Source organism: Oryx dammah, unplaced genomic scaffold (assembly GCF_014754425.2).
Source record: "Oryx dammah isolate SB20612 unplaced genomic scaffold, SCBI_Odam_1.1 HiC_scaffold_13, whole genome shotgun sequence".
NCBI classification, from domain to species: Eukaryota; Metazoa; Chordata; class Mammalia; order Artiodactyla; family Bovidae; genus Oryx; species Oryx dammah.
In genome coordinates this window covers 46,634,424-46,647,978 of record NW_024070197.1, presented here as the reverse complement: position 1 = coordinate 46,647,978, position 13,555 = coordinate 46,634,424, and the positions used below count along the sequence as shown (strand labels likewise).

Below are 13,555 nucleotides of genomic sequence, written 5' to 3'. Positions count from 1 at the left end.
CACGCCCTGCTCCAGCACCCAAACTGCTCGAGGCTGATTCCTCACCCCCTCTGCTGAAGGGGTCCCTCCAGTGTGAGCTTCTCGAGGGCAAGCATCACATCACTCGTCCATCCCTTTATCCCTAGCACCTTGTGTCTGGCTTCATTGTCCTCCTAACAGTAACCATGCCACTTCTGGGTCATTCTCTGTGCTCAGCCCTTCTTTCCTGTAGCACCCTTTCCTATGAGCCTCCCAATGACTCTCCCAGATCCCGCAGAGCTGAGACGTAAGGTGGCTCATCCTAGCTTTAAATCATTTGACTAAAAGAAAATAGGGGAGGGTGGGGCCAAAGCAAATGTTTAGAGCCCTGCACTACCCCCATCCCACACTGCCCGATGGTGACAAATACCAGTCCCAGCAAGGACCGCCCCATTCCCCCTACCAGCCTCCGCCCTGCACAAAGTCACGAGGGGTTCTCTCAGCCGAAGCAGCGGGGGCAGAGCCAACCCGAGAACAATGGGGCCAGGGTGAGGGGGGAGTCAGTGGGGTTCCCTGGCTGCCTTGTCATCGCCATAAACCTCATTACCTCGTGGTCCCCTAGGCTGCCTCTCTCCTTACCCAAGGCATCCTCTGGCTTCGCTGCTGATTCCCACATGGCGTGAAAAGCTCTTAAACCCCCCGCTGTAGTTTTAATGGGGGCAGTGACTAATTTAGCCCTACGCCACCAACCGTCAAATCAAATCTTCCATTGGTACTTACTGAAGACTCACCTGGGTTACATGGGGTTCGGGATAAATCCAGACTTGGGAGGGCCCAGAGACAGTGATCTGGCAAGCCTCGAGGACACGCTGATCCTGCCCACAGTCGCATCATTGTCCAAAAGGCAGGTTTGGCTAGGGACTCCGGGAAGCCTACCCTAGACCCAGGCTGTGGCCAGCCACACTTTGGGGAATACCGATGCCTACCCTGAGGTCTCTCCCTAAAATGATCAAGTTTCCAGATGACTAAAAGCTAGAGTTCACCATGTTTGGCTTCCAGGAAGTAGAAGCCCTGAAATAAAAAAGCAGCTGCTCCATTCTGTCCAATACTGGCAGAAGCCCGATCAATTTGAGATTCTCAGGCATACAATACCTCTAGAAAAACTAACAGCTCCACACATGTCAGACGTTACATGTGTGACAGCAAGCGGAACTCTTACAGAAGCCCCTCAATATGGGAGTCAGAAGATGCTGGGTATAATGGCTCCAAATTCCATGCCACGACTTAGTATTCCATTATAATTAGGTGCAATCTGTCTGCCTGTTTCATTTCTGCTCTGCAGAGGGTAATAACTGATTTTCCTGCCCCTTGTGAAAAGTTAACAAGGAAGGGCTTCCCCATGCAGGTTCCGAAGCCCTGGCTCTGACTGACAAATTGGCTGAGCACCAGCATGATGGAGGCATGGGAGACCAGGCTTGTGGGAAGTTAAGGCTGCTGCGAGCCCTAGGGTGCCAGCAAGACCAAGAGGAAGTGAGGCAAGCAAGGCACCTAAGGGTGCAAAGCGTCAGGAGACACCCATTGTCCGGGCCCCTGAGAGCAGGCCTCCCTGAGATTTTTGTATCCTAGGCACTTCACTTGACCCAGTAGAGTTCTGGCTGCAGCCACTGGTAGCACCTTCCACATCCCACATATCTCTGTGATTGGAAAACTGCTGCTCCTACCTGGAGCTTGCCTGGAGTCCTCGCTAGGTAAGGATTAACCATGTAACCAGCTGCATCCAGCATTGAGGAAAGCCAGACCCAAGGGGTAGCAATGAACATGAGCCACCCTACTAATATACTCAGCTTAGCCACTCACTTATCCTTGGGCCTCAGTTTCTCCACCCATAAATGAGATGACCAGGGTATTCAAAGGTGTTTTCTGCTCTGACTTCGGTGCTCCCTACTAGCTCATCTGGTCTGTGTGCATTAGGTTGCTATGCTTCTTCCTTCTCAAGAGGAGCTGGGTCTAAATGTGTGCAGGTTGGGTTCCATCTCTAGGTTGGAAAGATCCCCTGGAGAAGGAAATGGCAGCCCACCCCAGTATTCTTGCCTGGGAAATCCCATGGGCAGTGGAGCCATGCCAGGCTACAGCTCATGGGGTTGCGAAGACTTGGACATGCCTTAGTGACTGAGTCCAAGCACACCCCACGAGCATGTCTGATCCACAGGAACTCACACAGGGACATACCCTGTAGGTGACGACAGCCCCCACACAACCCTGGGCTGGGGAGGAGAGAACCAGGCAGGCGGATGCTAATCGCATGGATTCCCTTTATTGAACTGTACTAGTTACTGCAGTCAGATTAAGTCACATTTAAAAGCAGACCATCCAGTTGCACTGAAACCGATTATATTCATTACATAGTTTTAATCACTGTCCGGTGAACTGGCAAATCCAATCAAAGCATTAGTCTTTAATTAAAAAATTAAAAGGAAATATTCAGACAATAGCCAAGCAATCACATCACGATGCACAATTACCTAGAATTGCAATTAAAAAGTAGTTAACCGAAGGGGGGGGGGGGGAAGAAAAACAAGAAAGAAAAATAAGAAGCGAAGAAAAAAAAATCACACTAATCCTTTTTTTAAAAAAAACTATCAATATAATACATGAAGGAACAAAGGACAATCGCTTCCAAAAGCGGGTTTCTCTAACTCTAGAAATGTAGTCTGCGGCGGAAACTCTAAAAGCACACTAGCTGTAGCAGGACAATAAAAAATACTGAGCATGGAATACTTTTAATCTCTGCCATTAATATTCATTTCCAGCTGCTTATAATAGCAGCGCCTCATGGCCAAATCATTAGAGTTTTACATCTGGGTTGCAAATGACACTTTGATTGGATGTAATGTTCAAATGGCCCTCCCCACGGCGTCTCCGGCAAGCCTTCTGCGGAGAGGAGTCCTGTCGAGCGGTCCCTCACTGTGCATGCTGGCTCATCGTGTGGTTCTGCAAAGGCGAAGAAAGGAGACACGCATGAAGGCAGAAGAATGGAGAGCATGCCCGTCCCCTCCCACTCGGTGCATTTAAGCCGAGAGCCACAGAAAAGCATCTCGATTATGACAAAACAAAATGCAAGAACGAAAAAGTGCTCTGGCGACGCAGCTGCCAAGACGCCAAGTTGATTCGGGGCTTGGGGATGGGTTCCTGTTGCTGCCAACCTGGGCTCCCTGAGAATTTTTGTTTTTAGACCATTCAGGTCTTACCAAGGGGACTGGCTATCCGGAGGGAGAGGGGAAAGGCTGCGCAGGCAGCGGGAATTGAAAACATCCCTGTTCACTTCTCCGTCTCCCTTTTGCTCTAATGATCAGGAGGAAATTATATCCGATCGCCTGCAGGCTTCCCCCAGACCCCCTCCACGGTCCTTCCGGGGAAATGTTCGGAGCCTGGTGGAGGGATACGGCTCGTGTGCCATGCAGCTCTCCAGCCAAGAAATGCCAGAGTGGCGCCGCTGTGCTCAGACAGTCGGCGGCCGCAGTGCCTGTGGCTGAGGCAGGGGCCAGGTCACCCCCCGGGAGGGGCCGGGGTAGGGAGCCTGCCTGTGCCGTCATATGACAGGGCTCTGGCCAGAAGGACCTTGTGTACAGTTAGTCCGAATCCGCCTGGGAATAGAGAGCCTGAGTGGAACCGTCTGGCTAAACGCTTCCATCTCTCCATAGCCCAAGTCAGCTCTTCCCTCATGCCAGCCAGAGCAGAAAGGCAGTGTAGGTGTTTCCCAGGAGCCAGTGGCCTGGGGCTAGGGTTGGCGTTTGGACTCTTTTTATTTCTTTTCCAGTGGTCTGTATTTCAAATCCTGACCAATCTCATCAAAGCCTCAGGTGGTATTCAATCTCATGACATGTTGAGAAAGGAAGCGGAATCCACCCAGGCCAGAGCAGCCCCGCGGTGGGGAGCAGCACAGGATCCCCCCCCCGGTACAGAAGCAGCTCCCCAAGGATGGGACTGCCTCCGCAGACCTGGGCGCCCCTCCAGCGCAGCGACTCCTCCAGGGTTGGGGGCCGCTTCTGCAGTTCTGCCGATGACCACCAGGGGTCAGGCGCGGCTCTGCATCTCCCTCCTGGGCTCCAGGACTCGACTGCGAGGGCGACCACAGGATGCCCGCAGCTTCGCGCGGAGGCCTGGGGCCACCCCAGCTCCCCAGCCCAGGGCCCCTGCGGCAGCCGCTGCCCACGGCGGGCATGGCTGCTGTCTCCTTGGTGATGTCGCCAACTCCTCCGGCAAGCGCACGGCCCGGGAGAGGCAGCACCCGGGCCGGGAGAGGTAGCACCCAACCACACACGGCAGGTGCTTGCTGACTCCAGCAGCTCGGAGCTACCAAGCCCTGCTGCCTCCTTCCCTGTGCTCCGCGGCACAGGCCACATGGCCGGCGTGTGAGCAGCACGGGTGCTCTGTGTGGTTGCAGGCACACCTCTTTCAGTCCCCACCGCAGGCTTACAAGGTAGGACATGGTAAAAAGGATACCGAAGCTCAGACAGGCTAAAATACACCCAGCCAGGAAGCAGGAGGGAGTGGCAACTGGAATCCAAGAGAGCCAGGGGCTTGAGCGAGATGGCAGGGTTCCCACAGCACCTTACCTCCCCATGGGCACCCAGTCTGTGGATCATCCAAACTCCTCTCCAGACACGAACGCCAACTCTGCCATCCTGGCCTGGCACCTCGGCGGGGGTGTCAGGGACCCAGAGGCGCAAGGCAGGTTGTCTGAGGCCACAGATGGGATGCGGCGGTTTCCATGGGAACGCCCACCCTCCAGCCGAGGCACCTCTCCCTGCACTTGTGCAGGGACAGCCAGCCGGTCCTGTGGGGAGTGGAGCCCACCCTACATCAAACCATCCTCCCAGTTCCTGGGCCTTTGCTCACTCAGATCCCACCTCCTCTCTCCTCCCAACCATGCTCCTCTTGAAGTCCTCTGCTTCCCCTCCCAGGAGCACTCAAGGCACCTCCAGCCCACCTCCCACACGTGCAACTGCCTCCCGAGTGCCAGGCTGGCTGCCTCTGCTGAGCGGCAGACAGGGGCGGGGCATCACCTCCTCTCTCAGTCCCACCGAATTTGGCCCAGCAGTGGTGTCAAAGGTGCAGCTTCCAGGAATGAACGACGTGGTGGTTTCACTCTCCCACCCTGCCAACAGCCAGTCAGTTAACAGTGCCCTGTTTCCTGGGCTCCCTGGGTGCGGTCAGGTCCTTCTTGATTTGCAGGGGGGTGTGGGGGGAGAGGAGCATTAAGAAGGTAAACATGTATAGCTCCGACTTTGTTCTCAAATTTTGGTTCTGAGGGTCTGGTACCAAGTAGACACTGAGTATTTTTGCATCGGTGTAAGGATAAATAAATGAACCTGTGTACAGGGAGGATGTATGGAAAGGGGAGAGGACAGTCTAAAACGGGGGGCACAGCATAGAGGAAGGTATGGAGGCTGGAATAAGCCCGACCAGTGCAGGCACCAGTGGGGTGATCCCGGCACAGAGGTCACAGAAAGGACTGCCGGGAGCCCTGGATGCCCTTGAACGTGGACTCTGTTTCATAAGCAGCAGAAAACCAGATGATGTCTGATCTTCACAGACTCCTCAGGGCTACCCAGCAGCAACATGGGAAAAGGCAGTGTTCGGGGCTCTCTGGATAAAAGCGGCCTCTTGCCAAGATGCCAAGAGGAGGGCCGGTGTGACCCACGTGGTCCACAGCAGCTCAGCCAGGTACAGAAATCCTGGAGGTGGGAACCTATGCCTAGGACCGCTGAGGACAGTTCAGGAACAAATGCCACTTCTCAGGAGAAAACAACAGCAGCCTTCTCTCTTAAGGAGCATGAGCTGGTGGTTTTTCGGTTAGACTCAAGGAAGAACTTCCTCAAAGAGGGTCGTAGACAGTGTGGGGTGAAACTTCCATTCCTGAAGTTCTCCAGGAACAAAAAGCCCAGGATGTCACAGCAGATGGAAATGTTGAAACTCGATGCAGGGACGGGGCCAGGCACCAGAATTCATTCAGCACTGAGCTGTGAAGCGCCTGCTGGAGGCTCTGCCCTGAGACGGGCATAGGGGAAGGAGGGGGTGACTCCAGCTCGGCTCAGCCCGCAATCCTGACTGTGGAAGCGGGGATGTGCCAAGAGACACCCAGACTTGGGTGCAGTATGATAGCTCTGATGGAGCCGGGTCAAGGCCGCCCAGTAAGTACGGGGGTGGGGGTGCCGAGAAGCGCACAGGCCAGGACAAGCCGGCACCAGCTCCTCCTCGGGAAGGGCGGAGGAGGGGCAGGGACCGTCCCCAGGACTCACCAACCACTAACGCACCTGTGCGCTGAGCAGCTCCGCCTACGGCACAGTTCAATAACCCTAAAAAGCCGGGCTGCTTCCCCCCACGGCTTGGAGCTGCGGTCGGTTCCAGGGATGGGGGAGCTTCATCAAGTCTTCTTAAAGAGTTCCTTGCACCCGGCATGGTTCTCACAAGGGCATTTTGGCTTAATGTCTATTTCTCTGTTTATGCCTGTGCTATATTTAGCCCCTTCCGAGAAGCAAGAAAATCGTTTTTTAAAGATGCTACCGACCCCGCAGAAGAACACTTTCCCGTCCTCATAAAGGCCGGGGCGAGGGCGGGGGTGGCAGCCGGCAAGGACGGGGAAGGTGCCTAGAGACAGGGGAGGTCTGGCATCCACACGGGCCTTGGTGCCTGCCAGGGAGACGCAGGTGTGGGCCGAGGAGCAGGTGAGAAAAATAAAACAGGAGAACGGGAGGCGGGGGGGTGGCCTTGGTTTGCGGCGGAGATCCATCCGCTCGGCAGAGCCCGTGCGGCTCTGGTGGCAGAGGTTTCTGGAAGGGCCGGTGCCGGCCGCCTCTGCCTGCTGCGCCGAGCTGTCAGCTCCCTGGGATAGAAGTGAGTGAGGGGCGAGAGGTCGGGCCCCGACTGGGGTCCTGGTGAACCCTGTGTCTGTGGAAGTCATCCCCAGAGGACTGCGCCGCGGAGGATCCCTCGGTCATACCCTCACATTCATTTACATAGTTATTCATTCCTTCAACAAACCTTTTTACTAAATACCCTGCTACGTGAGAGCCGGCTTGTTTTCACTAGGAAGTCGGCAGTAAAATAACCCGGATCCAGGGCCCAAGCCAGGGTATGCTGGGTAGTGAGGGAGCAGCAGAATCATGGAGTCTGTGGTTGGGCCATCCTCCCCAAAGCGCAGGCACTCACTGGCACATGCCAGGTGGAGATTGCAGAGGGGGTCCTGTTCTGGCTTCATTGTCCCAGGAGGCATCCCTGGCTCAACACACCTCCGGCCCAACAGGCATGCGTAAGAACCATGTACACACACACATAAGCACACGCAGACACACACTCACTGGTGTGTCCCTCCCTGGTCGGGATTTCTTCTCCACGTCGTGGTTCTGTTTTCTGTCCCTTGGTCTGGGACCCTGCTTGGTGTCCCTTTGATGCTCACCCATCGCAGAGTCAAGTAGAAAAGACTAGTGATGCTTAAACATGCTGGGTGCCTGGTGGCATGGAAAACACTGCCTGTGAGGCAATGAGAGACTGCTCTGCACCCCCTGGGATGCACGGGTGTGGGCTGGAGAGGATTTCTCTGCACTGCTGGTCATTATGGGCTGCCCCTCCTGTGCTCCCACCACGCTGATGACAAAGCATCTCTAAAGTCCTGGCACCTCGCCTGGTCCTTTGCACGTGCCCCATTCATGCTAGCCCCTGCTCAGGGGATCGCAAGGCAGGCAGCGAGCCCTTATGGGCTGAGAGAGGCTGGCTCCTGGGTTTGAATCCTGGTTCTGCCACTTACTAGCCACGTGATGCTGACCTCTGGGGGACTTGGGGTGGAGGGAGCAGCAACAACTGAGCCCACGTCCTAAGATGCCCTGAGGCCTCAGGAGATAGTGTGAGTGTAGTTATTGCAGACTGGTCAAGAGGACATGCTCCATACCCCACAGACGGTGTTCATGATGCTCTGGGAGCAAGGAGCCGTTTGCTCCCGCTAGGACCCCCCTGGTACCAGGAGGGCTGGCGAGATCTCAGGACCGCTGCGGAGAAGGTAGCACCTTGGATGGTCCTATCCCTGGAGCAGCAGGGTCTGATAAAGGGCCTCCCCTCAAGGCCTCCTCCCCGAAGCCCCCTGGCTACAACCTCTGCACCCACAAGGCACTGCTTTCCCTCCCGCCAGGGAACACAGTGGGATGTCTGGTGAGGTGGGCAATCTCACGGAAACTCTGTAAGGGAGGGAGGAGGCGTCTCCACTTCCAGTCATTCACGCACCTCTTCCAACAGTCGTTTACAGTGGCCCCGGACACACCGAGTTGGGGGAGCCCCAGCCTCTTCCTTGAGAAGCTCACAGCTCCACAGTATGGCAGGGGACTGGACTCACATCCCTGAGGCAGATGTAAGGGTGCAGGGACACAGCCCCTCACCCTGAGAACATCCCACCCACCCACGCACCCAGCCCCACCTGCAGATCACAGCTGGCCTCACCTTGACCACCTCACCTGCCTCTGGTTGGGAAAGAGGCTGTGGTCCGTCCCCTTTCTCCCCACTGCCGGGCCAGTCCCTGGTGGCTTCCGACCTAGTAGCTCTCATGAGGCTGGCTTTACAAAGAGCAGACTCCAGGAGCCGGGATCAAGTCCAAGAACGTGCCTTAGCCACGGGAAGATTCATTTCCAGGAAAAAGGTAGATCCTTCCGGCTAATGCTATACAGCCCTGTTCAGGCTAAGGGAGGTTCTGGTATTGGTTCATTTAGCAAACACAGAGCCTGGCAGTGTGCAGTGAACAGAGACAGAGAGAGAGAGTGAGGCGCATCCTGGCCTTCTACCAGCTCATGGCTGAAGGATGGAGAGCTGATTTCTGATTGGGAGGAGTTTAACAAGAAAGCTGGCCTCCCAGCTGCCCTTTTGAGGACTGCTTAGGTTAGGATTTGCATTGGTGTGCGTGCACGCGTGTGTGCATGTATGTGGGCATGTACTCACTTTCCAGGGAGATGGGACCACCCAGACAAAGGCTGATGGTGTGAAGGATCCTGACAACAATCACAGCTAACACTGATCTCGAGCTCACTGTGTCGTTCTTAACCCTTCATTTATATTAACTCGTGTAAGCCTCACAGCAACCCCGGGGACTAAGTACTCTCATTATCCCTATTTCACAGATGAGAAAACTGAGGCACAGCATGGAGGTCCCACAGCTGGTAATGGCGGTGCAGGGGCTGCACCCTTGCAGTCTGTATGCAGAGCCCACTCTTCAGCAGAGCCCTCGTCTGCCTGCGAAATGTGAAAAGTGCAGCATATGTTGGGGGAACAATGAATAATTCAGCTTGGCAGAAGCACAGGGCATGTGCCATGGAGACAAGCCTGGAAAGGAAGGCGGGGGCCTTATTGATGAGGTTCCTTGATGCCAGACGAGGCAGCTTGCCCTTAAATCTGGGCCATGGGGAGCCATCGAAGGTATTTGAGCTGTGGAGTTACACGAGAGTCAAGGAACAGGGAGCTGCACACACCTCCAGCCAGAAGGGTCCTCTGGCAGGACCTTCGTGCTCTCATCTCCCTCGGCCCTTCCCGCTTCCCCCCCCACCGACCCTGGCCCCTGGTACCTGCACAGTATCTTTCCCTGCGGGGAGGGTTCAGGGGCAGGCAGCCCGCCTCCCTCTCCGCTGCGCATCACCTGGGCAGCCCCTCTCTGCTAGTGAGCACTTATTTTTAGAAGCGTTTGACAATCGTCCAAGGGTCTAAGACGAACAGATGGCCTGTCTTAAAGGCTCGTATGTTCACTAGTTTGCACTTCTGACAAACGGTAAGCGCACTCGAGAGCACGCCATAAACAGCGCTGAATGAATACTCAGAACACAATTTAGCTAATGCACGTCATGAAAATAAGGAATGAGTGATGGCCGAGGTTCCCTCTAAATGCCTGCCTGGTGACGCAGTCACTCTCCTGGGGGCCCCGACTCTGACGTGTCTGCGCCCCACTTCCCCCCTTCCCGGCCCACCCTTCTGGCTGACAGCTGCCCGTCTGCACGGAGGGCGTGAAGAGGTTCGCTGGTGTGGAAGGGACCTCATTCAACATCAGGAAGGTCCGGAGTGAAGCTGATGACCCACCAGTCTAAGACAAAGCCCGGGGTGTCCTACAAGGCCCAGGCGGCCCCTCCACGCGTGGGGACGTGTGTGGGGCTTCCCTGGCCCTGCCTCCCAGACAGCCAGACGGGCTGTCGTCTGCCACTCCGGAACAGCGGGAAGTGAGCGTCACACCCGTTTAGCTGGGAAGTCTGTCTCTCCTGTGACTGCCTCAATTCATCCAGATCTCCTGGCATGGAGGGGGATTCCAGCTTCCGGGGAACAGTGGGGTTAGCTTTCCGGGGGTGGGGCGGAGTCTGCCACTTTCTGGCAGAATCCCGAACAGGAGCAGTTTTGGGGACCTCAAGTCACCTGGGGGCATGTGGGAAAGAGCCCTTGACCTTTTCAGCTGCTCGTATCCCCAAAGGAGCTGAACGTCTCCTTTCTTTCATCATCTCCACTGCTCTAAGGACCGCAGGTGGGCAAGTGAGCACCCACTCTAAACCTCTCTCTCCAGCACCCAGGACCCAAGAGCCCGAAGCAGGGACCGTGACCAACAACCAGTCCCAGGAGCGGGAAAAATATCTTCCTTTGAGTGAAAATGTGGGAGAAAATGTTGTTGTGAAAAAGAAGAAGAAAAAAAAGCCCAGTGAACTCCCAAGGGGTCAGGTTCTATACGGCTGTGCTTTGGAAAGAAAACCCACGGGAGAATAGATTATTAAGAGGGAACTGAAGCCTTCTATTAGGAACTCAGCCCGTAAACAGGCTCCCATTCAGAGTCACCCAACAAAACAAGGGAGCTAATAATACCTGCCCAGAGGGCCCGCAGGCTCCGGGGAGCTGCACTTCAGCATGCAAATAGGCCCAGCTGGTCTGTTTTTGAGCACAGAATCGCAGGCAAGCCACTCGACTTTTACCAAGCAGCTGTGCAAGGGAAAACGAGGGTTTATGGCTGTGTCACGGGCAGAGGAAGGTGAAATCTCTCCAGGGCCGTTTACCGATCCGCCTCTCCTCGGCGACAAGCCTGACCCCCGAGTCCGGAGTTAATGTGGCTGCCACTCTTGCTGTTTCTCGAAAGGGAGGTGAGGTCCCTCGGGGGCCGGGTACCCAGCACACTCTGGGACTAAGGGCCGAGAACCAAGGGTTTCAGCCATAATATGCTGGGTGGCCACGATTTCCCTGCGTGTATGGACTCGGGCCCCTCCCAGGTGGGGACACTACGCTGGTCTGACACCAGTTACTGGGAAGTCCACGCTAAACACAGCCAAGCGCCTGCTTGGAACAAGCTCCTGGGGTTCATCTCAAATATGAATGAGGCACGGCCCCCTGCCCCCGAAGAGTCTGAGTCAGGTGTCTGAAAGATGGGATTTCGCCCTGCTGGAGCAGGGCAGGAATCAGGTCACACAGGCCACCAGAGTGTGAGGAGAGATGTAGGCAGCGGTACTGATGCTCCGTTAAAAATGGCACAGGGGGATTTCCCTGGTGGCCCAGTGGTTAAGAATCCGCCTTGCAGTGCCGAGGTTGAGGGTTCGATCTCTGGTGGGGGAAGTAAGATCCCACATGCCTTGGGGGCAACTAAGCCCACGCCTCGCAACTACTGCGCCTGTGCACCAAAATTGGAGAGCCTGCCTGACACAACGAGAAGCCCACGAGCAGCAACTAAGACTCAAAGCAGCCAAATAAAGAAAATACATGTAAAGAAAAATGATGTGTGAAGAGTGGGCTCCCAAGACCATGAGAGGGAAGGGTGCTCTCCTGTCCCTGAGAGCACGTCTGCTGGTCTTAGTGATGGTCAAAGAAGACCACAAGCCACACACGGAACAGCCTATTAGTGGGCCCCAAGCTCACAGTTAGAGCTTCCCTGTGGCTCAGAGGGTAAAGAATCTGCCTACAATGCAGGAGACCTGGGTTCGACCCTTGGGTCAGGAAGATCCTTTGGAGAAGGGAATGGCAATCCAGTATTCTTGCCTGGAGAATCCCATGGACAGAGGAGCCTGGCGGGTTAGAGTTTGTGGGGTCGGACAGGACTGAGTGACTAATACTGCTACTGCTAAACTCACAGTAAAGGTTAATAAACTGAAACACAGAGGCTGATGTTGGGGAGACAGGGCTGTGTGGGTACGGCTCCCCGACCGTGTACAGCCATGCCCAGACTGGACCTCGGCCTGCTGCTTAGGGTGCTGTGAGGTCCACCACCAAGCCGGCCAGGTGCAAAGCAGTAAGGCACGGCGAGCACTGTGGCCTCCCAAGAACCCAAGCCTCACAGGAAAGAGGCAGCCCCCGTGGGCTCTGGGCAATGGCGGTCCTGTGGGAATGCAGGCCCAGTGTGGCCAGCACGTCTGGTTCTGTAGGAAAAACTGAAAAATGGGAGATTTTTAAAATATATATATACAAAACATCTCAATTTGTAAAGCATGATCAGCCAATGAGAACATATCTGCAGGTCACATCTGGCTCCTGGGGCTGCCAGCTTGAGGCCGCTGGCATTCTGAGAGGCCCTCAAGACACCTGAGGTGTCTCCCGGTACACTGAGTGGCTGATGCCCAGGGCAGTGGGGAGGGCAGCCAGTGCTATTAGGTGGCACGTAGCCCATCATTAGGATGGAGGACAGCAGAGGAAGCTCTGCGGAGGCCAGCATGGTCCCCCAGGTCCTGGGTACTGCTGCTACATGGGCGCTTTCCAGGGGCGCAGCCTGAAGGTTTCCAGCTAGTGGGAGCAACTCTGGGAAACCCGCCTTCCCTAGGGTCACATTTTGAAGTGCTAAAATGTCCATCTTTCCAGCAGCCTGTCCCTCAAGCACTCTGAGAGAACAGCACCAGTTTGCCATGACCACCTGTTCAAGAGTCTTGAAGATAATCCCCCTCGTACCTCCCTTTCTTCTAAAGAACTTGAGAATCATCCCAGCCATTCACCCATCGTGCCTCATGGGGAAGGAGAGGGCCGGGCATCATGGGGGGACTGCCCTTGGGGGCACTTATGAACTCAGCATGGTATGATGGGGCTCCTCTGGCCACCCCCAAACACACACTCTCATGGATGCCCTGCAGTCACACATCCAGGGTTAGGGGAAGTGGGAGATCTCTCCATGACCCCCCACTGGGTTCCAAATACACACTCAGAGGTACCCCCAAATGAAATGCACACAGATAGACATGTGTGTGCACGCATGCTAAGTCACTTCAGTCATGTCTGACTCTTTGCAACCCTATGGACTATAGCCCGCCAGGCTCCTCTGTCCATGGGATTCTCTAGGCAAGAATACTAGAGTGGGTTTCCATGTCCGCCTCCAGGGGACCTTCCTGACCCAGGGGTCAAGCCCCCATCTCCTGCATCTCCTACACTGCAGGCAGAGTCTTTACCGCTGAGCCATCAGGGAAGCCCACAGATACACACACACTCACGCACAGCCACACACATATAGTCTCACAGATATACCACAATCACACACACATTCATGACCACCACCCAATCCCAGTACACTGGCGTGAACACACACACACACACACACACACACACACACACACACACACACACA

The 13,555-nt window shown here is 55.4% G+C and overlaps 1 protein-coding gene across 2 annotated transcripts in view; it reads right to left on the bottom strand.

The window, feature by feature from the left end:
* Nucleotides 1-2,250: 2,250 nt before the first annotated feature.
* The window catches only part of ZNF423 (zinc finger protein 423), a 342,911-nt gene continuing 331,606 nt past the window's right edge, over nt 2,251-13,555 (bottom strand). For both annotated transcript variants that reach the window (XM_040253473.1, XM_040253474.1), the window contains one exon: nt 2,251-2,949. In XM_040253473.1, the coding sequence (XP_040109407.1) occupies nt 2,920-2,949 (30 nt within the window). In that variant the 3' untranslated portion in view covers nt 2,251-2,919. The remainder of the gene's footprint in view (nt 2,950-13,555) is intronic.